This window comes from Eucyclogobius newberryi, unplaced genomic scaffold, assembly GCF_026437365.1.
Source record: "Eucyclogobius newberryi isolate DKJ021-1_F unplaced genomic scaffold, fEucNew1.0.hap1 SCAF_13, whole genome shotgun sequence".
In the NCBI taxonomy this organism is placed as follows: Eukaryota; Metazoa; Chordata; class Actinopteri; order Gobiiformes; family Gobiidae; genus Eucyclogobius; species Eucyclogobius newberryi.
In genome coordinates this window covers 23,411,540-23,438,036 of record NW_027315757.1, presented here as the reverse complement: position 1 = coordinate 23,438,036, position 26,497 = coordinate 23,411,540, and the positions used below count along the sequence as shown (strand labels likewise).

At 41.2% G+C, this 26,497-nt stretch overlaps 1 protein-coding gene across 1 annotated transcript; it reads left to right on the top strand.

Moving 5' to 3' along the window:
• c1ql1l2 (complement component 1, q subcomponent-like 1-like 2) lies at nt 1-26,497 on the top strand. Its single transcript, XM_072442977.1, has 2 exons — nt 1-1,139; nt 25,755-26,497. Exons 1-2 carry the CDS (start codon nt 531-533, stop codon nt 25,932-25,934), a joined length of 789 nt encoding a protein of 262 aa, XP_072299078.1. The 5' UTR covers nt 1-530; the 3' UTR covers nt 25,935-26,497.

The window sequence follows — 26,497 nt, the reverse complement described above, 5'->3', positions numbered from 1 at the left end:
GAGAACCGAGGGGAGGGGGCTTGGAGCGGCTGCCATCGCTGTATAAAAAGCCCAGCCAGAGAAGCGGCTCCACAAACGCGCTTGCACACACACAACTCCACACGCGCGCTGACAGGGATCCGGTGGCTGTCTACTTTCTCACCACTCTCTTGCTCTCCCTGTCTGTCTCTCGCCCTGTTCCTCTGGGCTGCGCTGCATTCTTCTTGTTTCTTCTTCTCACAAGTCCGATTGCTTTGAATGCCTCCACTTGTTCTTCTTCTCCTCTGCGCTCAGTGACTGTACTTTTGACTTGAACTCAGACGAAGGACTCTAGCCATCAGAAGTGAATGTTGTTTTCTTTGTCACTTTCACTCAGCGCCACTCTTTTTCAACTTCTTGTCGGGATCCGAGGGTCCCCTTTCCTCCTGGTGGCAGGGTCCCCACTTTAACCAGTCACCATTTCCGCTCCCGGGAGAGCCACGCTGGCAGCGCAGCCCCTACCCCGACTCAGCATCGGGAGGAAGACCCTGGTGGCGGCTGCTGTGGGGGTTATGCTGGTCCTGGTGCTGGTGGTGCTCATCCCAGTGCTTGTGAGCTCAGTGAGCACCGACGCGGGACACTACGAGATGCTGGGCACCTGCCGCATGGTGTGTGACCCCTTCATGAACAAGGGCACTCCCCCCAGCTCCACCACCTCCACGGGGCTGCAGGCCGAGGCTGAGGCGCTCAGCGACAACAGCAATGTGCTCCCGCCCTCCACTCTGCTGCAGGGGCCACAGGGCAAACCTGGGCGACCGGGAAAACCTGGACCCCCAGGACCTCCTGGGGAGCCTGGCCCACCAGGACCAGCTGGGCCACCGGGCGACAGAGGAGAGTTGGGCAGGACAGGAATCTTGGGGCTGGGGGGAAACGGAGCTATCAGCACAGCAACCTACAACACCGTCCCCCGGGTGGCCTTTTATGCAGGACTTAAAAACCCACATGAAGGCTACGAGATCCTAAAGTTTGATGATGTGGTCACAAACCTGGGCAACAACTATGACGGAGTGGCAGGCAAGTTCATCTGTTCCATCCCAGGCACATACTTCTTCATCTACCACGTCCTGATGAGAGGAGGCGACGGCACCAGCATGTGGGCCGACCTCTGCAAGAACGGCCAGGTCAGTCACACTTTCACTTAGAATGACTTTACTGGAGTTTTATAATACCTTAATATTTTCTCTGTTTGTGTATTGTTCATCCCTTTTCTCACTTTGCAAGTTTGTGCATTTCTACTCGGCTTTGTGAATCATTTAACTCTCTCAAAGTTCTCGCACTCTTGTTCTTTTCGCTTCAGAGAATGACATTATCCTCCAACACACTTTGCACCTTCTCGCCGCCTCACATCTGCACATCGCTTCATGAGTCAGATTTTTAATATTTGGTTAAATACATTTTTCATACCCAAAGCCACAATGTCAGAGCGATCGGAACACGTCACATCTGTGGTGCGGCGGAGCTCCGAGCGCACAGCTGTGGCTCACCGCGCGCCTGCAGACAGACTCTCTGACAATGTGTCCTTATTTCTCCTGCTGCCGCTGCTGTCCAGTGCTGACACGAGCTCACGGACACAGGCTGGACACAGAGTTTAAGATAACACATTCATCTTTTAAATATAGAGTAGTTAATGTTACTAAGCAGCAAAAGAAAAATAAGTTATACAAGGGGGGTGATGTAATTCGTCAAGGCTATTATATTTTGAGTGCGCTGAATTTTTGAACTGCTTCTAAAAGATTATTTGGCTCGGTAATAACACCTCTAACAGTGTCATTTCAGTTAACTTGCAAAAAGCTGTGCTGATTTGTGTGGCACGTGCCCCCTTACCCTTGGTTTCACACTAAATCTAACACATTACACGACAACGACATGCTCTATTCCCGGCTGCTTTTTTTGATGCATCATTTTAAATGGCTCTCTAATTGTATTTCGCGCTCCAGAGGCTCTTCTCACGTCGGTAATGTGTGCCAGTGCGCTTTGCAGTTTCCTGATCACATGTCACCGGGCGTTATCTGCAAGTGCTCCAAAATATTTCACACAAAAAAGTTTTGGGGGGAAAGTTGCTTTTGTCAGCATTGGATAAACTGGATTTAATTTGTCTTTCATGTGACAAATGCACAATGAAACATCATCTGAACTGCTTAGAAAACTGTATGCTCTGCAAACACGATCAATTATATTTCTTTAAATCTAAACTGTATTATGATGATTTTTATGTATTGCAATATTTAAAACTCTATGATAGGTATACATTTCAAATGAATAATTAATAATGAAAGTTATGGGCCCTGGCCTGATGAATTGGATGATCCGCAGAGCACTCCCAGAATGGATTGTGTTTTCAATATTATGTTCGTGGGATGTCCTCTCTGTTTAAGTTTTTATTTTTATTTAAAGTTTGTTGTTCCCATGGCAACAGTATCATGCTTCATGTTGACTTGTAGGATACATGACGTATGATGCAACACTCCTACTGGTGTACAATACAGTGTCATCACCAATGTATTGTTTATTTATGGAATATTGTATACGTCATTGAAACATCTCAATTTTGTGTATATATAATTATTATATATTATAAGTATTTTCTTGAAGTTTTGATGATTATCATGTGCAACCCCCCCACCAAAAAAAAATTAAATCATTATAATTTTCATCTCATAGTGTAGAGCCAGACTGTATGGATTTTCTTATTTATTCGTTATTTTAATTAACATACAAAGTACATTTTCCAGCTCTAATAAAAGTGTTAATATGATGTAACCGCAGTGTTAACCGTGAAGATGCGGAGAAACAGTTGGCACTACTTTCCGGCTCGAACTACTGCTTGAAAAGGTTAATTTCCCTTTTTGCAAGTTCACACCGGCATAATATAACACTCCTCACCTTACAGCCTTTCTCCCTCTTTGTATAACAACTCACTCACCAGTATTGTTTACGGGTGGGAGTAAAAAGCGCTGATATATAATGGGGTAAGTCGAACATGTGTTGCCATAAAACTCCTTCTGTCGCGGATCCCTGGAGGAGGATGGCGAGGTACTTAAGTTCTTTCGCTCGTTCTGCCTCTCCGGAGACCCATGTAATGTTTATAAAGTAGATCCTCACCTCTTTATTCTGTGTCTTTGATTGTCCTATGCAAAAAGCCAAACGCATCAACGTAGGTTTTTCCCCCCCTTGCTCTACGTGCAGTGTTTATTAGTCCAGCTTGAGTGAAAGACCCAAGAGTCTAAGTAGCTGTTAACGACTGAGAATAGTTATAAATGGCCGCGTTTGCCGTGTGCTACATCATTGATGAACTACGGGGCAGTCCGAGCAGTCGCACCAGCGCTTTCCTCCACTCATTACAATGGTAAAAATCTATACTATATAGAGCTAGACCTGGGGAATAGAAGACAATACCAGCATTTTATCATCTTTTGCAAACACGGCGATGGTTTCCAAGTTCTGCAGTGCTGTGTTTTCTTCCACAGAGTAACATGAAAATCTTGTCTTGTGTCTCTGGGATTTTTGACACATTTTTTTTTCTTCTTTTGACACATTTCATGCTAGATGACAAAGTGGCTGGCCAGGTAAACAAACAGACAAGTCTATTTTAAGTTATGCGGATTTCACGTTGCTCTGTGTTCCCATATCATCCTCCACTTTTGAATAAATAACTTTGAGGAACACAAATATTTACCTCTTCAACGTGTCTTGAAAGAGATATTGCATTGAAAATAGATTCTCTAACCCAAACCTGAGTCTTTCTGGATAATAATCCTCTATCCAGGGCCGTTTGCAGCAATGGGCAAAATAAGAAAAATAACAAGTGGTAACATTTGGTTATTAGTCAAGTCAACTTAAAATCATACAAAAATAATAAATAAACAGGAAACGGTACAAGTCTAAACGGTACACCTTAAATCTAAAATGGTAAAGATAATAGACACAACCTTGTTCTTCAAATGTGCAGTGTATGTACGTTTTCTGCTCATTTCTATGGAGATGTTATTGCGTTCAATGGAATGTTCCACTGTATGGGTTAGTGCGAATGACATATGTCGTAGGCTTGTTCGTGTATTTTGATTCTCAACAACCAGAGAAATGTCCCGAGAGATACAGTTTTTATTCATTACTTTATCTTAATTTGTAGTAGTAAGAGGAGTGACAATTAAGACACATTCATTGGATGCGCTGATGGCCTGAGGGACACTGACGAAGACAGAGTTATTGTGCCATCGTGCCAAAGAGTCTATTTCATTGTAATTAAAAAGCTTGAACCAGATCCAGAATGTGCTTGCGCTCCTCGTCTTCGTTCCCCTCTTAATATTGTTATTAATCCGCAAAACCGTTTCGTAGTTGATTAAAAGCAACAACTTGAGCGTCAGTCTCTCAAGAGTACCATGTTGAATAATCACTCTGTCTCCTCCTTTAATAAGCTCCGGCGTCCTTCGTGGATGGCACACATGGTTGTTCCCTCGCTATTGCAGCTCCACACACACACACACACACACACACATGCACAACATGCCTCCCGTCCCACCGCCACACCCTCTGCTCCGCCCCCAGCGCACCCACCCCACTGTGATCTGCCCTCCACATCTCCTCTAGACCAGGAGGACACACTTTGCAAAGACTTTCCATCAGTGAACATGCATCGTTTTGATATGGCACGGGTCAAACAAGTTTAACATGCTCAGATCGGAGTTATGAAGCTACTCTTATTTTTATTTATATATTAAGTACATTTCGAAAGGGTGATTTAAAATGTATTTTACTTTGTGGGGTCAAAGCTTGAACTATTTTTCTTATTTTTAATAACTTAATAACTTAAAAATCACCTACACTCTATTTAAACTTGCCTTATGTTAATGCACCTACTACTACATTAAGTATGAAATATGTAATATTTCAAGGCCTAAATATGTTATTACCTAGTACTGTGAAATAAAGTGCAACCAAAACAATCTATCAAACTAATTATGTCAAAACCATGAGTTTTTTAATTGTGTTTTTAAAAATGTTAGTATTATTGATACTTTTTTCAAACCGAACTGTATCACTTTAGCGTTAGTAAAGTATGAATCAAGACTTAATCCAATGATCAAGGCTTAGTTCATTATTCTTAATTAATACCCTAACCCATTAATTAAATAGTTACTAAGCCTTAAAAAATGATTTGTTCAAAACCTCAAGTATAAATTTCACATTAAATAATCTACTTCAGTAAAAGTATTAAAGTACACCTTTAAAAGTTATTCACACACATTTTGAGAACTATTAAAAATAATTTGCTCAAGGCTTGAACTTGAACTTTAAAAATGTAGACATGTTCTCAAAAGTGCTGAAAGATTAACCTGGCTCACGGCAGATTGACATGTGTCACTCTGAACCTGGAAAGGCTCTCACCAAAAGACGTGAGAAAAGACACAACGTCATGATGGATACTTGAGGCTGATTGGTCAAAGCGGTGGAACAAGCTGTAAAATCAAACTGATGTTAAATCCACTTGAAAGAAAAGCACAGACTTCTTCCCCGTCTTCAAATACACAATGCACTTCTATGTAACATAATATTTCGTAAGTTCGTCTGTTGGCACTTTTTTGCCCAAACCACGTTGTTGGGATTGGTCCTCAGCTCAAACCTGTCGGAGCAGATGGATTCTCAAGAGTTTGTGAACTCACCAATATTGCAAGGATTCCTCTATCTGGCCAGGTCACTAAAAATACCCCCCTCATCCTTTTCAGCAGGTCTGAAACGATAAGATGAAATATTTTTTGTTAAAACATGTAGTGGAGTAGAAAGTACAGATACCTGCTTTCAAATGTGACTGTAAAAAAGTATCCCTTGTAATAATGTACTAAAGTAAAGCACATACCTTAACATTGTACATGAGTACTGTATACTTTTTGCTTTGTACTGAAACGGTCCCACTGCTCCACACCTCCTCCTCTCCTCCACACTCTCCACCACACTCTCCACCATCCTCTCCACCATCCACCATCCTCTCTACCACACCCTCCCCCATCCTTTCCACAACACTCTCCACCATCCTCCCCACCCTCCAGCATCCTCTCCACCATCCTCTCCACCATCCACCACACTCTCCACCACATTCTCCACCATTCTCTCCACCATCCTCTCCACCACACTCTCCACCACATTCTCCACCATTCTCTCCACCATCCTCTCCACCACACTCTCCACCATCCTCTCCACCATCCACCATCCTCTCCACCACACCCTCCCCCATCCTTTCCACCACACTCTCCACCATCCTCCCCACCCTCCAGCATCCTCTCCACCATCCTCTCCACCATCCACCACACTTTCCACCACACTCTCCACCATCCTCCCCACCCTCCAGCATCCTCTCCACCATCCTCTCCACCATCCACCACACTTTCCACCACACTCTCCACCATCCTCCCCACCCTCCAGCATCCTCTCCACCATCCTCTCCACCATCCACCACACTTTCCACCACACTCTCCACCATCCTCCCCACCCTCCAGCATCCTCTCCACCATCCTCTCCACCATCCACCACACTTTCCACCACACTCTCCACCATCCTCCCCACCCTCCAGCATCCTCTCCACCATCCTCTCCACCATCCACCACACTTTCCACCACACTCTCCACCATCCTCCCCACCCTCCAGCATCCTCTCCACCATCCTCTCCACCATCCACCACACTTTCCACCACACTCTCCACCATCCTCCCCACCCTCCAGCATCCTCTCCACCATCCACCACACTCTCCACCACACTCTCCACCATCCTCCTCTCCTTCCTTTAGAGATAGTTACTAATGTAAATGTAAGTAGACTGATAAAAGGTATGTTGTATCAGATTTTCCTCCACAACAGAGCGACATATTTTTTTCCTATTAAATGCCGACTTCTCCATGATGTTGCTTAATGTGCACACTTAATGTACACAGATGTAATGTACACACTTAATGTACACACTTAATGTACACAGCTGTAATGTACACAGATGTAATGTTTATGCTACACTCAGGTTAAGCCCACGCATTGTGCTGAGCATGTGGTGTCAATCTTAACATTAAACAGGAGCCATCTGGAACAGCCTCTGCAATGTTTGATTTCATTATCTGCAAACTGCTCTTTTCTTTAAGCGTGTGCAGAAGACAAACTCTGGTTTCATGAAAATGGATCTTTGCTCCTTGTTTTAGCATCCTATCTGAATTCAGGGGCCTTTTTCAGATATGCAAATGACTGCATAAAAATTGAGCCGTTTTAAGGCAGTTTGTGACTCTTTAGAACAAGCCTTGAGTTTGGTCAGGGCCTTGGATATTGGTCTTGTATTTTTTGTTCGCAGCTGTATTTCTCTATTCACAGTTGACTAAAGTAAGCAAATTAAATTAATATCATGAAATTATATGTTCAACTGATGGTCATTATTAGTCAGAAATGATGGGAATGGGAAGTTCAATGTGGATTTTACTGTTGTTTGGTGTCATAAATTGTAAAATACTGCAAAACTTTGATATTTCTTCTCATAGTAAGCATCCCTAGAACAAACTTACTTTTTATGGGAGAAGGAATGGTTTGAAAGAAAGGTGAAGGAAGCTAAAATAGAAAATCCTTGTTTGAACAGAAATGGTGGGTTAATCTACCATGTGTGCACAGCAGCCTCATCAGACCTTTGCCAAGTGCCAGTCAAATGCTAATCAAGGCAGGAAGAGAACAATAAGGTAGAATGGTGCATGACGAGGCTATAGCAGGTAAACAAAGGCAAAGCAGTTTCAGTTTATAACTCCTCGCTTATGGCAGGACTAATCTATCTCAGGGTAGTTTAAATTCTAACTTCTCCAGTCCAGTACCTACTAAGGTTGTCAAAAGTATTGCAAATCAGATACTAATCGATACTCTAACTAATGTCAAAACTAGATACTAATTTTTGCAAGTATGGATACTAAAAAAAGGCCCTTTTACAGGACAAAATGTGACCTTTCCTGAACAGATTTAGAATGGTTTTATGCTGACCTTGTGTATGACCACAATGTTTAATAAAGAAAGTACTTTTATTTAGTATTGAAAATGTCAGTCGCCTAAAACCTTGACCAAAAAAACTGAGCATTTTAAAATATAATCAAGTATTATCCTTGTATTTAGTACATTAGACTGAAAAATAACTTCTGGGTAGAAGTCGAAACCCATCAATATCAAAAACAGCATCCAGAAAACTACATTTGAAACATCTTCTTGACCAGAAATGAGGGATTAGACCAACTTGTTTCTAATAACGTTATGTATATATTTCTGTCCATGTGTAGCCGAGGCAACACATGGACATGACGGATGTTAAGATTCTAGAAATGTTCGGACGTGCCATTCTTCATCGTGGTGCGCCTGCTGCATAAAGCTCCTCTGTGTGGCTCTGCGCTGACACAGAGAGACTCCTGTCTTGAGGAGGCGAGCTGCTCTGAGGAGGCGAGCTGCTCTGAGGAGGCGAGCTGCTCTGAGGAGGCGAGCTGCTCCGAGGAGGCGAGCTGCACTGAGGAGGCGAGCTGCTCTGAGGAGGCGAGCTGCTCTGAGGAGGCGAGCTGCTCCGAGGAGGCGAGCTGCTTCGAGGAGGCGAGCTGCTCCGAGGAGGCGAGCTGCACTGAGGAGGCGAGCTGCTCTGAGGCTGCTCTGAGGAGGCGAGCTGCACTGAGGAGGCGAGCTGCTCTGAGGCTGCTCTGAGGAGGCGAGCTGCACTGAGGAGGCGAGCTGCTCTGAGGAGGCGAGCTGCTCTGAGGCTGCTCTGAGTAGGCGAGCTGCACTGAGGAGGCGAGCTGCTCTGAGGAGGCGAGCTGCACTGAGTAGGCGAGTTGCACTGAGGAGGCGAGCTGCTCTGAGTAGGCGAGCTGCTCTGAGGAGGCGAGCTGCTCCGAGGAGGCAAGCTGCTCCGAGGAGGCGAGCTGCTCTGAGGAGGCGAGCTGCTCTGAGGAGGCGAGCTGCACCGAGGAGGCGAGCTGCTCTGAGGAGGCGAGCTGCACTGAGTAGGCGAGCTGCTCCGAGGAGGCGAGCTGCTCCGAGGAGGCGAGCTGCTCTGAGGAGGCGAGCTGCTCTGAGGAGGCGAGCTGCTCTGAGTAGGCGAGCTGCTCTGAGTAGGCGAGCTGCACTGAGGAGGCGAGCTGCTCTGAGGAGGCGAGCTGCTCTGAGGAGGCGAGCTGCACTGAGGAGGCGAGTTGCTCTGAGTAGGCGAGCCACCACACTCACTCCCCCGTATCGATCCCTCCATGTGCTGCCTACATGCTGCTCCCTAACCCCTTGTCCAGACCTCCCCAGTCCCTGTGATGTGCCGCGACACCTCCTCTATAATCAGCCTGAGAGGGGCTGGAGGAGGCGGACCTTTTGGCCTTGATCTGCCGTGTAATTGGACATTGAATTTGACACTCCGCCGAATGGAACATTAGAGCCGGCCTAATTAGGTGTGAAGGCTATTAAATGAAGATTGGCCCATGTTGTTAGGAAATACAGATTGGAAATGTCAAGAAGACATCGGGCTGTCATCCTCCAGCGCCGTCTGAGAAAATCTATCATTTATTGGTTAAGTTTCAAAAGTCCGAACTGCCCACCACTTGTGTGTAATGAATCTATTACTTTAGCACATATCCCACCGGGAGCCCTCCACATGCTGCGTGTTGGCATCACACACACGAGGGACAGACTGTAGACGTGTCAATCTCACAAATGAGCTGTAGTGACTGTAGGAAATATGTGAATCATTTTATGTGCAATAATGGCGTCTTAGCAACCACAAGATACGTGTGCTGTGCGGTTGAAAGGAAGTCAAATGATTTACAAATAGGTGTTTCACTGCGTTTTGAATAATGAATCAGTGTTATTCTACAAATGTCGGTCTGATTATAGATTTTTTTTTTTAATATAGTACAAGAGTGTGACTTTGGAATTATTAATCCATCCTACTGTGACTGAAAAACACAAGTAAATGTGGCGGCCCATTTTATAATATACATGTTATGTAAAGGTGCACTGTGTATTCTGGTGGAGAACAGCCATTTGCATGAGAAGTTATTGGTTTGAATTTATCAATAATTTGTTGAGGTGTTTTTGTTGCATTAGAAAAAAGAAACTAAATACAAAAAAGCCTCTGCCTCTCAACAGCCTCTGCCTCGCCACAGATCTGACACATCTCTATCTTAAACGGCCTGGTCTGCCACCTGCTGTGAGGGCGTTTCTCCTGCTGCCAAAAGTAAAAAGATATCCATTGATTGTGTCCATGGCAGGAGTTTCACGGCCCAAATACATAGTTCTCAAATATAGTCTTGTTGATTTCAGTCCAATATTCCTCAGCAACAGGACAGTCCTGTTCTTTTCTTATTTAATTATCGTAATCAATGTATTTTATTTTATTTTTTAAAGCTTTTTCTGTCCCAAAGGGTTTTCATTTGACGGGACAGTTGCAGCATGAAGTGGGGAAAGAGTCAAATTAAAGGGGCGTTTTCATCCACCACGAAGCAGGAAGTAACACTGGTGCGCTGTTTGCAGGGTGGCGATGTGAAAGTTGTGAAACGCGCCTCTAAAACACATCCAGGTGAATAATTAAGTTATAACAGCTTGACATAAATTAGTTCTGTTTTTCATGTATTTCCAACAATCAGGTACAGCGCCTTTAAAGCAACAGCAATCGGCTTGATTTGAATCGCCGAGCACTGACTGACTGACCTATGAGAGACAAACTGCTCCACTCCTCAGTGCGCATTGAAAGCCGTTGAAGATGTTCTGTATTGACACTCCTTTATAATGAGGGCTATCGGGACCAGACAAGTGTGCCCCTGCACCTCCTTCTACAAACTTCTCTATCTTCCTCTGCTCTCTCCCCACTCCCCTGACATTTAGCTGATATCCACAATTATCCCGCTCCTTCTATCAGACCAAAGCATCCAGTCAATGGCTTCTAATGACTCACCGTCTGCTCTACATAACTCTGTGTGTTTAATGCTTCCTCAGAAACACGCCTTTAGTGCATTTGGAATTGAAAAATGTCTTATTTGTTTCAACATAAAAAAAAATTGTGTCACCAAAGCACTGGCGGTAATGGAAAGATGCTACTTTTTCTGAGGAAATGTGTTGACAAGCCTTAATCATTAATTCAAGCTAAATAAATGATTAAAGTGCATGTAACTGGCTAGATTACACATTTGAATGAAGCATGATTACATTTTTTTTTTCAATTCCTGGTTGACCTGAGCAGCAGATGTGACTGTAAACAAAGGCTAAAATCCATATAAATTACACAAGTGTTATGATCCGAGAAATAATATCTGATCATTGTTTTATTTGGGTTTATTTGGTTTCATTTGGTTTATTTTTTAAACTGTCAAAAAATAGTGTCAGTTTGCTCAGAAATGTCGCTAATCGAAGACATAAACTTTTTATTTTTTTCAATTTTCACTCTGATAAATAATTACCACAAGTGTGATCCTACCAAAACATAGTAATAATTAGAACAGAAAACCGGTCTTATAGACTTTAATTAACACCCCTTATAATTCCTTGCTTTTTCTGCAAGTATTCATTTCCATCTCCTGTTCGTGTTGAACATAAAAGGAAAGCTGTAACCTACTTAAATCCAGTCAAATAAAGCATTCTGAGATGAATCAGGGTCAGTTTGTTCTCAAATTCACACAACTTTAGTAGAAGTTGTATATGGATTACACCTGGACTTTATTTTTTATTTAAGTCCCTACAACGGATTATATTTAAATTAACTTCAGCTTTAAAAGAGACATTCTCAAACTCAACAAATGCTCAGACTAGACTCAATCAGACACTGCCTCCAGACATCAGCTTTACTGCTCTCCATAGTTACCAAAGAAAATACAGGCAGAATTTAAACTCACACTTATAATAATGTAAATCAGACATCAGAGGCCCAAACTACAGCATCTCAGCTTCACAAAGAGTCCAACCATGTATTTATACTCCAAAGTGTTCAGGAACAGCCACAGTTTGGGGTTCATTTTTGTCAGACAATTTCGGGAAAATCACTTGGAATGATAAGACTTTTTTTAAGTGTTTGATAGCATAACATTGATAACTGAATCAAACCATTTGTTTATTATACATCACGTCAAAATCTCTATGTGATTTCTCTAAGTGACGGTACGATGTCGCGCTGCATGAATAACCAACTGCCACATTAGCAAAGCCGACAAAACTCTTAAACTATGACGTGGCGCGGGAGCGAAATGGAAGTGCTGGTAAAGGAAAAAGGGTGGGAAAAAAGGTGAACAAAAGGTGTAAAATGTCTTAGAAGAAGTGTTTTTACAGACAATGCTCGCAGCTGTGATTGGGTTTCTTCTGTGTCAGAGCTCCTGAGGTAGACGGCGCAGTGGATCCGCGTAATTAACAGGCTGGGATGAGGCGGGCGGCAGGGAGAAAGGAGCAGCTCGGCTTTCGGGGTCAAAGTTGACGCCTTCACCTGCTCTTCCAGGTCTTTGATTCCCAGGCCTATTTGTCGCCGCGAACGATCGTTGACGTGTTCAAATCGAGCTGCTTAGGAAGAGTCCCCCCGCACTCGATCAGCGCTGACACTCGGCTTCACCTTTAGCGTTTTCCGTTCACGAGATGACAGGGAATGCGTCGAGAGGCGGGGAACAAGGAACAGCTGGCGTTGTTGATTTAAGAAGACGTTTCCCTTCATGGCAGATGGCAAATTCTTCTGTAACCGTTTCGTTCCTGCTCTCATCTTTTACGCTGAAAAATCAACCTGTAAGACACAGGAAGACCTATGAGCGTGCTGATGCGGGGAGCCATTTGTGCTTCCTGTTGTGCGAACGTTGCCATGCACCGACGTGACATTAAGGTTCAAAATGACACAGCCTCAAAGATCCGGTTCTTTTACAAAGTTGACGTCACATTTAATTGCCACCCATCACATTAAAATGGTGCTTTTTCAACTCTTCTTGAACACGTTTTTCCTCCCTCATACAGCTCTCAGCATGTACTTGAATTTGAAGTTTGTTCCATTACAGCCGTTTACACAGAGAGACATTATGTGCAAACGATTGAGCTAATTTGCCCTTTGCAACTGGAGACACTTGAAGTTCTGCAATCAAAAGAAGGAAAACAAAAAAGAGACAAAACAGGCAAAACTAACCAAGTGAAACAAAGAGTGAAGTGTGACAGCATAATTAAGTAGTGAAGCAATTAAGAACTAAAGCAATCGTGAACAGGTACATTTTTGTTAGCCTTTTTTACTGCCATATGTTCTGACCACCTCCTTTTGTCATTCTCTGTCAGAACTATTTGAAATGCAACGAAACTAAATACATGTACCAAAGATAGAATACACATTATGAGGTACTGTAGTTACTCTTTCATTTGATTGAATTCAGAATGATGTTACTTCACCTAAATCAAAGGAATACGTTGCAGGATGTGATCATTTAACTCAGGCTTTACGGCTTCTTTCTTCTCTAATTCCATTATATAACAAAGTATTCTTCACATCACTGCTTTTCACAGAACATTGCCTTTTGGATTGATTTGCATTAATCATACCACTTTTACGCTGTAGAACATCGCTTGTCACTGGTTCAACACTGATTAAACATGTTTTTTAGATTATTGCAGACTATTCCACCAAAGTATAAAGTAAGATATTCGTTGGCCCAATTTGATTTGAACACACACAAATTATACTTAATGTCTATTGCTAATCTTTCCTGCAATATTATTTTCCCTCACAAAAAACACAACACAAATAACAACACCGACAACACACAATTTATGAATGAAGCGCTCCAAGTTGAAACGCTGGTAGTAAAACTTCTGCACATTATCATAGTGTGTCTTGTCTTTTGAGGAGGGTTAAAGTGTCTCGATGTCACTGTGCGCCAGGACGAAGGCGGCTCTAAGCTGCTGTTAAGCATGCAGTCCACGACCGCACAGTGCAAACACAATTAGACGGCTGCACACTTTGATTTAAGGAGGGCCAATAGACTCGTGGATCCAAAATGGAGGCTCAACATCAAGTCAACAAATCCCTGTCACAGACGCCACAAGACATGCCCTTGTCAGACTCACAAAGGCCCTCGCAACAGACACCAACATTTACAAGTTTGCGGAAGGCGTCTGGGCTCAGAAGTGTGGCGGGGGGATCAGTCGGCTGCGCGGCACGAGCAACACAGCCCCAATCCAGCGCAATTGGCCCTTAGCGAATGTAATTTATGAAGTGCCAATACGTCATGTGGAACTATCTGTCATATTTCTGTGTCATTATTGATAACGGTGACATTCAGCTTTGACGAGAACAGATGTGTACGTGCTTTTCCCGTCTTTGGTTAACTTGCCGCCACAAATCTTCTGCCTCCGGTGTGCACGGATTTGTGTTTTCATTTGGGGTTTAAAGTACACTGGGTTGGTTGGATTATAATTGAATAAAAAACTTTTCTGTATTGTCTTGAATTCTGTGTTGGTCATAGATCCAAAAGCGTGTCTTATTGAGGTAAATATAGCCTCCGAATTGAATTTTAGGAAACATGTGTTGTTTAATTATGAAGAAAATCACATGTCATCCTGAATAGTCAAATGATTATTCTGATTTTGTATTAATTAATTTATTTTTTCAGACAGTTTGTGACATTCATGTGATGTTGTTGTGAAATTAACCAGTAACACACTCATTTACACATGTAGCGGGGCAGCGATTTCTCAGAGTTTAAAAATGCATTGCACATCAAGTGGCACATTATTTATCCATGTATTATGTTTCGGCAGATGGTCTTCGTCAGGTCATTTATCTTTTTCTTTGTTAGCTGATTTACACAGGTTTTGGCGCTGTCTTTCTATCGATAGAGGCTGGACAACAGCGCCATCTGCAGTCCAACTTCTTCAGGACAGTAGCCCAAGTGTGGGAGAGTAAAAAGGCCCCTTCGTCCCGGTTTATAGTCCTGTAGGCAGGGTTCCGTATTTCAAGTCTTTAATCCATGTTTGTTGTTGTCGTTATTCCAGTCCTGACAATCAAAAGTGAGAAATCAAAACTATCAGGTAAAACAACTAACAAACCCTGGTCTGAAAAATAACCTTTTAAATAAAAATGGTAGAGGGCTGGAGAATGTCCTTTTATTTTACTTGTAATTTCCAAAAGAAAAAAATATTAAATGTTAAAACGGTCTCATTTTATGGTCACAGTTCTAAAGTATGCATGCGTACAAAATGTTATGCACACAACTTTCCAGGTTAAGATTTAACAACTTGAGTGAAGATTTCAGAGATAATTAAGAAGCAATCTGTGCTCAAAAGAAGATTCTCACTCATGTGTTTGAGTTTGAGGAAGTTTTAGCAAGAATCTCACAATTTAAATGAAACCCAAAACGCCTTTGCCCAGGCTTCATGTGAGGGCCGTTGCCATAGAAATGAACCATTTCAAATACAATATGTTTTGTTATGTTTTGAATGAGTGACAAAAGTCCCAAAAAATCCTTCAAATTCAGAAGCAGTGATGTCACTGAAAATAATGAATAAAATATTGTGATACCGTCTGGAATATGGAAAAGTTTATTATTATTATTATTTATTAAAGAGTCTATTATTATCCATAAATTCAGTACTAATGTGTTATTCTATTTGACAATTGATCATAACTTCAGATGAAGCCCTTTATCTGTTTTTCTTTTTAAGTAAATATCCAAACCTATGACCCAAAAATGTTCAGTCCCAGTATAGTTTGTTAGGTATTGGCTCCACAAACTAAATCTTATGGCTTAAAGTCCTTTTGTTTAAACTGACAACAACCAGATCTTTGGGGTTGAATAATGGCACCACTTTCTAAAGCTATATATACATACACTTCAGTTTATTTATCCTGACAGCGAAGACGTTGACCTCTGCTCCAGTTTATTATCTTTTATTTTCATTTGGATAGGCCCAGTAATTCCGGACGAATTAACCATGCACCAGATCAACAAATGTGCAATCTGACAGTAACACAGTCACACGAAGTGCACTGATTCAGCATCATTACTATCACATAACGTCGTTCAATCAGAGCCATGAGTGTGACCCTGTGAAATGCAAACGCGTGAACAACGGCAGAACGCACTGACACCTCATTTAGCAGCCTCTCTCCCGCTCTCTCAGCTTTATTTGTCTCTTCAGAGTCGCCTGTACATATTCACTGTCAGGGTCATGCCTCGCCACGCGCCTGTTTGGCCCTAACTCCATATCGTGTGCACAGGCTGGTCTCCTCGACAAGGCCTCGCTGACCGTTACGCTGCGCTCTGTGTGCCGACACGTCCATCACTGACATTGTGTAACGGCGAGAGCCAATAAACACATGTTCCGACGGGATAATGCAGCTGATGGTGTCGTCTGCGTCGCAAAAGAGAGCTCCGCGAACTATAGGTGGCGTCAGAGCGATCGTGCATTCACGGCTGAAAGAGACGGACGGAATTCAGCTTCAACTTTCTCTTCTCACGACAACGATTTAAGTCAGCAGTGTTTTATAGAGCCACGTTCCATTGGAATCAGCCCCCCAGCTCTGCACATTTAACTGAAGTCTTCATTTGTTATTATTTTCTCTTTTATTATTGGTAAATATGCAACCATTATCCTTATTGTTTGTGATTGATTTTAAAATGTATTGCTCATTTGAATTATACAATGACAATGTTTTTGAGCTAATGGAGATCCTAATAAAACCATAATCTGAATATTAATAGAGATTTAAAAGATAATATTGGTCTTTATCAGATATATATTCCTTTAAAACAGACCAGTGCAGTGTTTTCTCACACCGTGACATGTTCCGGATGCCTTGTCCTTAATCCAGCAGGCGTTTGATCCGTAAACGCACTGGCAGGAAAGTAAACAGAGACGAGGAGCCGATCAGCTTTCAAGGACCATCCCTGCCTGGTGAAGTCCGACTGCAGACGGCCCATAGTAGGTAGAAGAATGGTGCCAAAACCTGTGTACATCAGCGAGCAAGACACGTCACCGTAACATCACATGACTCTGAGGAAGAGGCAGAAGGCAGAAGGCACCTGAAACATCTCAAGGCGAGAAAAGACTGCACTGGTCTGTTTAAAGCAGGCATGTCCAAACTGCGGCCTGGGGGCCAAATGCAGCCCTCAGACCAGTATTTGTTGGCCCACCAGCTTCCTGCTAAGTCAGCCCAAACAACAAAAAGTAGCTGTAAAATTGGACTTCAAGCAGTGTGATGTTATACAAACCTAATATTAATGTTCCAAGTCTTATTAAAGGTGTAAAGGCATCGAAACAATGTCGGGTTGTTTGTGGCCCTCTGCTCCTTATAACTCATTACAAATTCTAAAACCACAATGCTCAAAATCACAAAATAGTTGCAGTTTCTTTATGTAACTTTTCTGGTGGTGGGTCTGCTACCAGCTTGTTTCCATGGAGACTTAATTGTATTGCCTGGAATGTTCCAAAATAGGACATTAAGTCTGTATATCTTTCAATTAAAGGTGTTTAATACCTTGAAAAACACATATTCTTATTATGGATCTTTTTGAGGGTCACATCTCGTAACATGTGACATCTCGCTTGTTTTCATGGAGCAGAATATGTTTAATGCCATAATGTGGAACATCCCAGGTAAAACAATAACACAAGAATGATAAAAAAGATCAAAAAAATGTATAAAAATGTAGATTGAAAAACTATTCAGCCATGGACAGTATGACAAGGAGGATAAAATATGACGTTTGAAACACAAAACAATGGCCAGGTCTGACTTTAAAAGAGACGCCGACGCTGCTGGTTCGTTTTATCATTTGTATAATAGTTTAAAATAATTAATGAAAGCAATAAATCTAATACCCCTCTATAACAGATGTTTATGAAAGGTGGTATTTTGTACAACGTCATGTTCATTGCCCTTGCCTTTCCTTAATTGAACACGACCGTATCGATTATATAATGGGCGCTGTATTTTACACTCTCTGTGCGTATAATGGCTTTGGCTTTGCGTACTCTGCAGTCACAATACACTGTGAGGAGAAAGAAGAATAGGACACATATTTCTTCTAAAAGCCTGTCTCAATAAAACACAATATCCTGTCATCACCAACTGCTGTGTTCATGAGGATATAATGTTTCTCAATACATCTTTACAGTCCTTATCACTGAATAGTTCACGGGCGTCTTCTCCGTCAGAATAAATAAAGAAAAGTGAAGCTTCGGAAAATGATACTACAAGATTAAAATGTGAAGTTTTGTGGAAGCCAATTCCTGACAATGAATAAGATTAACATTTGTGTATTTGAGGTTTTGTTATTCCTTCCAAAAATGATTAATCTCTTAGCATCTGAAATGATGTCATCAAATAACATTAACCAATATATAACCACTGCAGTATATATTCAATTGTACTCAAATTCTAACTTATTGAAGCCCGCCCTGTTTTAGAACAAATACACTTTTCATGCGTGACATTTTAAAGACAGATTTCTTATTAATCTCATAAAGCCTTAACCTTAAAACCAGGTAAATTCAGGTTCTGAGGTTCAAGTGCTCGCTCTCGTCGCGCTCTCTCTCGCTCTCTCTCGCTCTCTCTCGCTCTCTCTCGCTCTCTCTCGCTCTCTCTCTCTCTCGCTCTCTCTCGCTCTCTCTCGCTCTCGCTCTCTCTCGCTCTCTCTCGCTCTCTCTCGCTCTCTCTCGCTCTCGCTCTCTCTCGCTCTCTCGCTCTCTCTCTCTCTCGCTTTCGCTCTCGCTCTCGCTCTCTCTCTCTCTCTCTCTCGCTCTCTCGCTCTCGCGCTCTCTCGCGCTCTCGCGCTCTCGCGCTCTCGCGCTCTCGCGCTCTCTCGCTCTCGCTCTCGCTCTCTCTCTCTCTCTCTCTCTCTCTCTCTCTCTCTCTCTCTCTCTCTCTCTCTCTCTCGCCTCAAATTAAGTCAATATTTTGCTAAAGTTTCATTAAAATCCCGGGTGACAAATCCGGCACATCCGCCGTCCTCTCGCTCCGTCTCTCTCGCTCGAGTGCGAGCCCTCTAATAACAGTGTGTTGACTCTGCATGGCGTGGGTTACGGCGCGTCAGATTAATATGCGCCGGACTCTGGCATCTGAAGATTAGAACAGGAGCGAGTGTTTGCACGTCGATATGAGCTGTGCCAGATTTAATCATCAGGGTAAACAATAAAAAATGTACAATATTTCATGTATATTGTGGCTTATATCTCGACTATAGTCTTAATACTGGATGACTGTTATCGCGGGTGTTGTGAGCGTTCTCGTCGTGAATGATTTAGCTGCAACCCAATCAATCAACTAAAAATAAATCATTATAACACATACATACACACATTTTTGCGTTTGGTCAAAACTGTGGGTATAAATAAATTAACATAACAGCAGAAGAACAAAAGAAGACCTACATATTTTTTTCTGATTTTAGATTATGTGCTGTTTATTATCAGCATAAACTGAGCATGAAAAATAGTTTGATTAAGGATTGAATACATTTATCAAAGGTCTGTGAATGAGAGAAACATTCTAAAATTCTTACCAAATAACCAAATACATGTCTTGGTTGCGGTTGCACACAAAACTAAAGGTTTTATCCCTTGAAAATGTTGATATAATTTTTTATTGCTTTTATTTTTAATTAAACAGCTTTTTTTGACAGATTTTACATTGAGTCGCAGCACACTTTTTTGGTTGAAAATGTACTTTTTTTTTTACAATAGCCACAGAAAGCGGTGCCATTATTCAATTCCAAAAAATGTTGTCATTTGAAAGGACTTTAAGCCATGAGATTAAGATGACAAATTTATGGAGCCGGTTGTTTGTGGATTTATATTTTGGATCCTTCTTTCAAAAACAGTAAATCTCCTGTGGAGTTATCTGAAATTATGATAAAATCTAATTGTGTAACGTGAACGTTCCAAACAGAGGTTATGCACTGACATTAACGTTCCAACTGAATGGCACTGAAGGGCAGAATTATGGTCAAGTGATAAAATGGTTTGTCCACAGAGCTTTTGTTTTTCTCAAAAAATGAAAACAGTGCAAAGCATAACTGCACAACACATTTTATAAATATAACTGATATTTATTCACTTCAATCTAGATGAAAAATAGATGGAGAAAAAAATCTGTTTTAAGACATTACTACTAAATAAACACTAAATAAGTAAGATTATTATTATTTCAAGAACATTTTTTGCCCAAAACAAGCATATTTTTCTAGTTTACGGAAGGTGTAATTTTGCAGCTTGTTTTCTAATGGTAGGAGAAAAAGGACACTACAACTCGACACTCCTCAACTCACAGACTCAAAAACAACTCATTTGTTCAACTGTGTGTGATCCCAAACTGTGTATCAGTGATACACGTGAGCGTAGCATCAGTGTTCCTGTTCTTTATCTGGTTTCCAGCTGAAATTCAGAATGCCATGACGTCATCTGCATAACCCCTATAAATACATTACATTTAGCATATGACAACTCCAATATGATCAAGAAGTCTCATCTCCTCTCTCTGTTTCATATCTACAGCAAATCTGGCTCCATTGCAGTAATATGTGTTTGAAGGATAGTCACTGATTGTTTAGGATTTATATTATTATTTTCATGTGCAAGACAAATAGCGGCGCATAAAACTAAACAACTTTGCTGGTGTTATAATGCGAGTCCATTTGGTGGAGCTTGTGAATAGAGCGTGGGATAAAACGCACACTGATTCTGGAGGAGGTCAGCTGAAGCAGCGCTCGGGCTCAGACACTTAAAGTGTAAAAGGTTGTTGTTTAGAGATGTTCTTAATGCGGTATTAGCCACATACTCCCGCACGCCGGTTCAACTAAAGTGGCACGGAGATGGCACCTCGGACACTTAAATGCTTTTTGCTGCTCAAACCAATGAAAGATCGTGACCTCCGCGTGCCAGACCAAACCTGAGAAACGCATCTCCTGAGACGTGGCCCGTTTCCTTTTCAAGTGCTTTTAACAGGTCTGCTCCTTATTTACAACTGTGTGCGTTTGGAAGAGTTTGGGAGGGACTTAAAATAGGTATTTGAGGGGCATGGGCAAGGAGAAGTATTAAATGACACAATATATCATAGTTTTAGTCGTCGATGACAAAGTAAACATAATGGAATAGAATATACGAACATTTGGTAACACTTTATTTTAGGGTACACATATTAATATGTAACTAGATGCTAATTAACATACTAGTAAGTGGTAAATTAGTAGCTTATTAGTACTTAATCTGCCCTTATTAATGTCTTATCCTGCATAACCTTATTCTGCTGCTACTTAGACATGTATTAACACTTTTCTATTCATAAACTCCTTATAACTTCTAATTAATATGATGTTAAGAGATTGTTAAGAGACAACTATGATCTTAATTAGCAATTGGTAATATGGGTGTTGTTAAGAGCAAGTAGCATAAGAACTGTGTTTTTTACCTATTAACGGTTAATAACTATAGCTTATTTTTATGTAATAAACACAGCCTAGAAGGTGTTATTTTGATCAATCTAAAAATAGGTTGGAAAGTTTCATTTTTGAGCTTGAGGGCAGCAGAGTGACCGCTATAAAAAGCTGATTTGGAACATTCTGACTGACGGAAAGATAATTGAATTCAAGCTAATTGAAGTTGGAAAATGATCATCCCAAAGAGCTTGAAAAGGTCAGTGTTTGTAAGTTTTCTCCTCCCGTTAGTCAATACGGCTGTCATGCATTCTTGGCACAAAACTGAATCATTGGGCATCTACTTTACAGAATTGGTCCAAACTTTGATTTAAGGAGCCTTTGTGCGAGGGGACTTCAGAGACCTGATAATGAGCCACAGAAACGACTGACCATTGATTTTGAGCCGGCCTTGCTGACCAGACTAAGTGACTAATTGGCTTCTTTAACCAGCGGCTTTTAAAGGATATACATTGTACACTGTTTACCTATTTTCATTCAGAGCAGAAAAAAAAGAATAATGATCTCCTTGTTCTTTGTCGATTCCGTTTCATTAAAGTTCGGCTCAATACTCTGGATCTTGTTAGGACCACTTAACAGAATGGGGGTATTTGATTTAAAAACGAAACATTTCCAGGATACAAGTGATCGAAAAGTACATTTTTAAAGTGTATTTAATTAGATCCGTGCAAACTAAAAAAGGGGCTGGTTTACGCGGTGGGAATGGTTTCAGCGGAAAGGTTTTATTTTACCCAACTTCCATTTAAATGTCATTCTCTATCTTAAGAAAATGGTTTGAAAAGCTAACATTTATACTCTCCTGAGCTCAGTGGAGTATAAATGTAGTCAAAACATTAACAGTGTCCGGATGAATACCTTTGAAACGTTTCCTACGACATTCCTGAACGGCTTTAAACAAATCTGTATTGCGTTTGCTCAATTACAGAAAAAAAACTGTTCTTGCAGCATTCTTACACAGATCCGACCTGTACCCTGGCCTTGGTAATGTCTTCTGCTTGTCTCCATGGAGATAGTTTGATGGAAAATTCCCAGCAAAGCTCCATCCAAATGACTTAAGCACATTTAAAACTTATTTATAATACACTAACGCTCTGTAATGTAAAAATAGAGCCACTGCTTTTAAATCAGAAATGAAGTACTTTATTCAATTCACTGAGATAGTTGACTTTTTATACACAGTTAGTAGTAATCTTAATCTACACAGTTAGTAGTAGATTAGTATATTTAAAATTGTTTTTCTTGAATGCATGCCCTTTTTGATATGATATAGTTCCTTTATTATTGTTCATTGTTTTATTTTGCGCCGAATCACCAAAGCAAGTTCCTGTGTTTGTAAATTTTGTTCATTTTAAAAAGGAAATAAACCTTTTCTGATTCTTCCTTGATTCCTGGCGACACTAAAACTCTAAATGATGCACGTTCTCCACACAGCCTCTTGTTCTGTAACTGCCGCACCGAGCCGGACCCCTTTCATTGCCGCCGAATGTCGATCTCCAAAGATGGCGGCGCCTGCGCTGGCCAGCCGCGGTCAAAGGTCGCGACCGTTGCACGCGGCTCCGTCTAATTGGTCCGAGAGCCTCAGCTGTAGCCGGCAGCAACCACCAGGTGACCTTTATGGATGTCACCGGTGCTTCCTGCTAAGGTTGCTGACTTGACACGGCGGCGATATTTGAGCTTTTTTCCATTCAAAAAGGGCAAGAATATGTGAAACTTTGTTGATATTATTTCTTTTAGATGTAATAGTAACAGTAGCAGACTTACGACTCTTTTTCTCACAGGTCAATGTTTTAACTATAGCCGCTAACCTGTGTAACTGAGCTAATTGAATGTGTTGCCCGGGGTGATTGTTTGTTGCGTCTAATCTTGTTGAATTACTCGGAACCTTGAAATGTAAAAGGAAGACATTATAGGTCAAAGTGATGAGTGAAATCAATGTGTTTTTTGTTTATCTGCAACTCTATCCACATTTGGCTAGTTTGTTCCCGTCAAAGTCAAGTCAGGATTGTTTTTAATATATTAAATTAACAAAAAGAACTAGACCAGAGGGAAAAATAGACTAAATTTGAAAAAAAGAGGAGCCTTCTAAAAATTAAAAGTCACAGTCATAGGTCGCCCTGTGTATCGGTCCCATTTGTCCCAGTGTCGGTCAAATTTGTTTTATTTTCAAAATAAGAGTCTGAAGTTGCGTTTAAGTTTTATTAAAAACGTTTTAAAAAAAATATTATTCAAAAATTCAATCAATTACAATTCCAAAAAATTACAAACAAGAACCCTGCTTTGGTGATAAGGTGTAAAATAAAACAATTAATAATAACAATAGTTATTATAAATGTTTTATATATATATATATATATATATATATATATATATATGCATTTATAAAAATAGTAAATAACATGAAAGGCATGTAAAATAAAATATGTGGGAGAATAAAATAGGCTTAAATATAAAATCTGCACGGCAAGATCATCAGAATACCACAAAAATACTTCTACTGCTCTGTGGAATTGTTTTGCCTGGAACGTTCCACAGTTTGGAATTCAACTTTATCTTGCATTATTGCTCAAAAATGCCTTAAGAGAAGTTTAATACCATACTATGGAACATTCGAGGGAAAGCAGTAACATCTACACAAGCAGGAAACAGAAACTCCCCTTTGAAATCTGTCACCTTCCCCTTTTCTCATTTTGAATAGCACTATTTAATATTCTAGATGACAGAATTTATTGAAATGATTTTGCTATTGTCAGCCACAATACTTTCCGTTTACATTTCTCATGAGTTCCTCCTCCCACTGTAAACCCTCCAAGCGCTGCGTGCTGTTGACTTTTCTATTGTTGAGGACCTTTTGTTGGGCAGAATTTGACCGGCCAGTGTTTTGATTGAAACCATAAATCCGTCTGACAGAAAAGCCCGAGGTTTGAATGACCCTGTTTGCTCCTGTTTTTCTAATACAGATTGAAACGAAGATTTGAGCTTGTGTACCGCAAATGATTCATTTTTGTAAAACGAGACAACACAATGGCCCTATACAGACAGGATCTTTACAAACTCTTCTCACTGATTTTTGGCACAGTTTCTGTTCTTATCATTAGCTCTGTCAAAAATAATGGCATTTAATTTTTCATATTCTGTTCCGCTCTATAGACTGTTTTTGCGTTAATGGATTTTTAATGTCTAAAATGTCTCATAACCTTATTATTGTCTTGTCAAGGTCTAAGAGTCCAGCTGTGTGTCAAATAATGACAAGTAATCATTGTCACAACTCAAAAGTGACTTTGTTCTCAGGCTTATTTGTCGTATCATTTTTTTCTTCAAAGTTGTGTGATTGGTTGTTGTTTTCACCATGTTCATATATTGGTTATAATTCTGATAATTGAGTCTCAATCCTACAGCATTACCACTGAAAAAACTGTAAACCTTGACCCTCTATTCTGTTCTATTATGTACTTTTTTCTGGGAAATTATGTTTATGAGGGGGGGGGGGCTCCACATCTCAAACCACATTTCCAGTAATTGAGTGCACTTGTGGGATAATTTTGGCAATTATAGTCAAAATTTAACATACTCACAGTAATATAATGCATATTTGATCTGAATACAATTTCAGGGGTGGCCTGGAGGCACCCCTAACTAACTAACTAACTAACTATCTAACTAACTAGCCGGTGTAATCTCTCTTTCGTCCAGGAGTGATCCATTGTAGAAAACGTTTCAGTTGCAGTCATCTGGACGGTTCGACTCTCATCCCAAGAGTCATTTTCAATCTGCGCATCTAGTCTGATACTTGTCTGATACAACTCTGAGTAAGCCCTGCCCACTGGGCGGAGCCTCCTGATAATAGCCTGTCCTGTTTTTGTTTTCCTTTACACTGTGAGTTTCACCTGAAATATAAAATATTCTTTGTTTACCCTTACAGCCCTGTAATGGACCATCAAAGTCCTCTTGCCACCCGGCTGTTACTGCTTCATCACTGACTAACTAACTAACTAACTAACTAACATCACTAATGAACTAACTAACTAACTTGCATTTATTCAAGCTCAAACTGATCTCACTTGTTATAGTTCTCGGGAGTTTTACATAAGTCCGCCAAAACTGTGGCTCATGTTTTCCCTCTCCAGTGAGCTTGGATGCATTCACACTGTTCTACTTCTGTTCTACGTCTGGTGTAGTCCTGCTCTTTTGTCCAGTTTAATGCAAACACTTTTGAATTCACTCTCACAATGCTATGACTTGAGAGTCCTCTTCTATCTCAGCTTTTATAGTATAGTATAGTCTTATACTAACCCAAACACCTTCATCTCTTTGTCTCCGCCCTCAGGTCCGGGCCAGCGCCATCGCCCAGGACGCGGACCAGAACTACGACTACGCCTCCAACAGCGTCATCCTCCACCTGGACGCCGGGGACGAGGTCTACATCAAACTGGACGGGGGCAAAGCTCACGGCGGGAACAACAACAAGTACAGCACCTTCTCTGGTTTTATCCTATACGCGGACTGAGGAATGCACCGCCCGGGACACTCCGCGCGCAAAGACAGGACTTGGAAGTGTTTCGGGACCCCTTGTTCGAAAAACTCTTGTCCCAATTTGTCGCCATTGTTACTTGCTTCATTTCCATCGGACCGATTGTGGAGGCTGCAAATGGGAAGCGGGGGAAACAAATGTTCGGACACCGGCATTGAGTTTGAAATTTTGCTTATTTTATTGTTATTTTTGGGGTGAGTTGTGACATCTCCTTTGCCTCACTGCACCGAAATGTCAACAAAAGCTACTTAAAACCTGCACAAGCTGAACGTGGACATCATCTTATCACTAAAAATGGACTATAATGGTTGTGTTGTCCCATGTCTGTGCGCCTTCGTCCTTATAGAGTGTCATTATTATTTTCGATACATTATCTTCAGAGTTGAGATTTTAAAAAGAGCATATATTTGTCCCCTAATTGTGAAAATAAATATTATGTCAAATGTTACGTGTGAGAGAGACAGGAGCATCACTGTTAGCAGCAGTGGGTGTGTTTTTTGCTATTGGATTGAATGAAGAGTCTGTTCAGCGCTGTATTC

What these genes read in the sequence shown, in the direction of transcription:
- c1ql1l2 (XM_072442977.1), top strand. Translation starts at nt 531, where the DNA reads ATGCTGGTCCTGGTGCTGGTGGTGCTCATCCCAGTGCTTGTGAGCTCA. An exon ending in ACCTCTGCAAGAACGGCCAG is followed by an intron (nt 1,140 to 25,754) that starts GTCAGTCACACT and finishes CTCCGCCCTCAG; the next exon opens with GTCCGGGCCAGCGCCATCGC.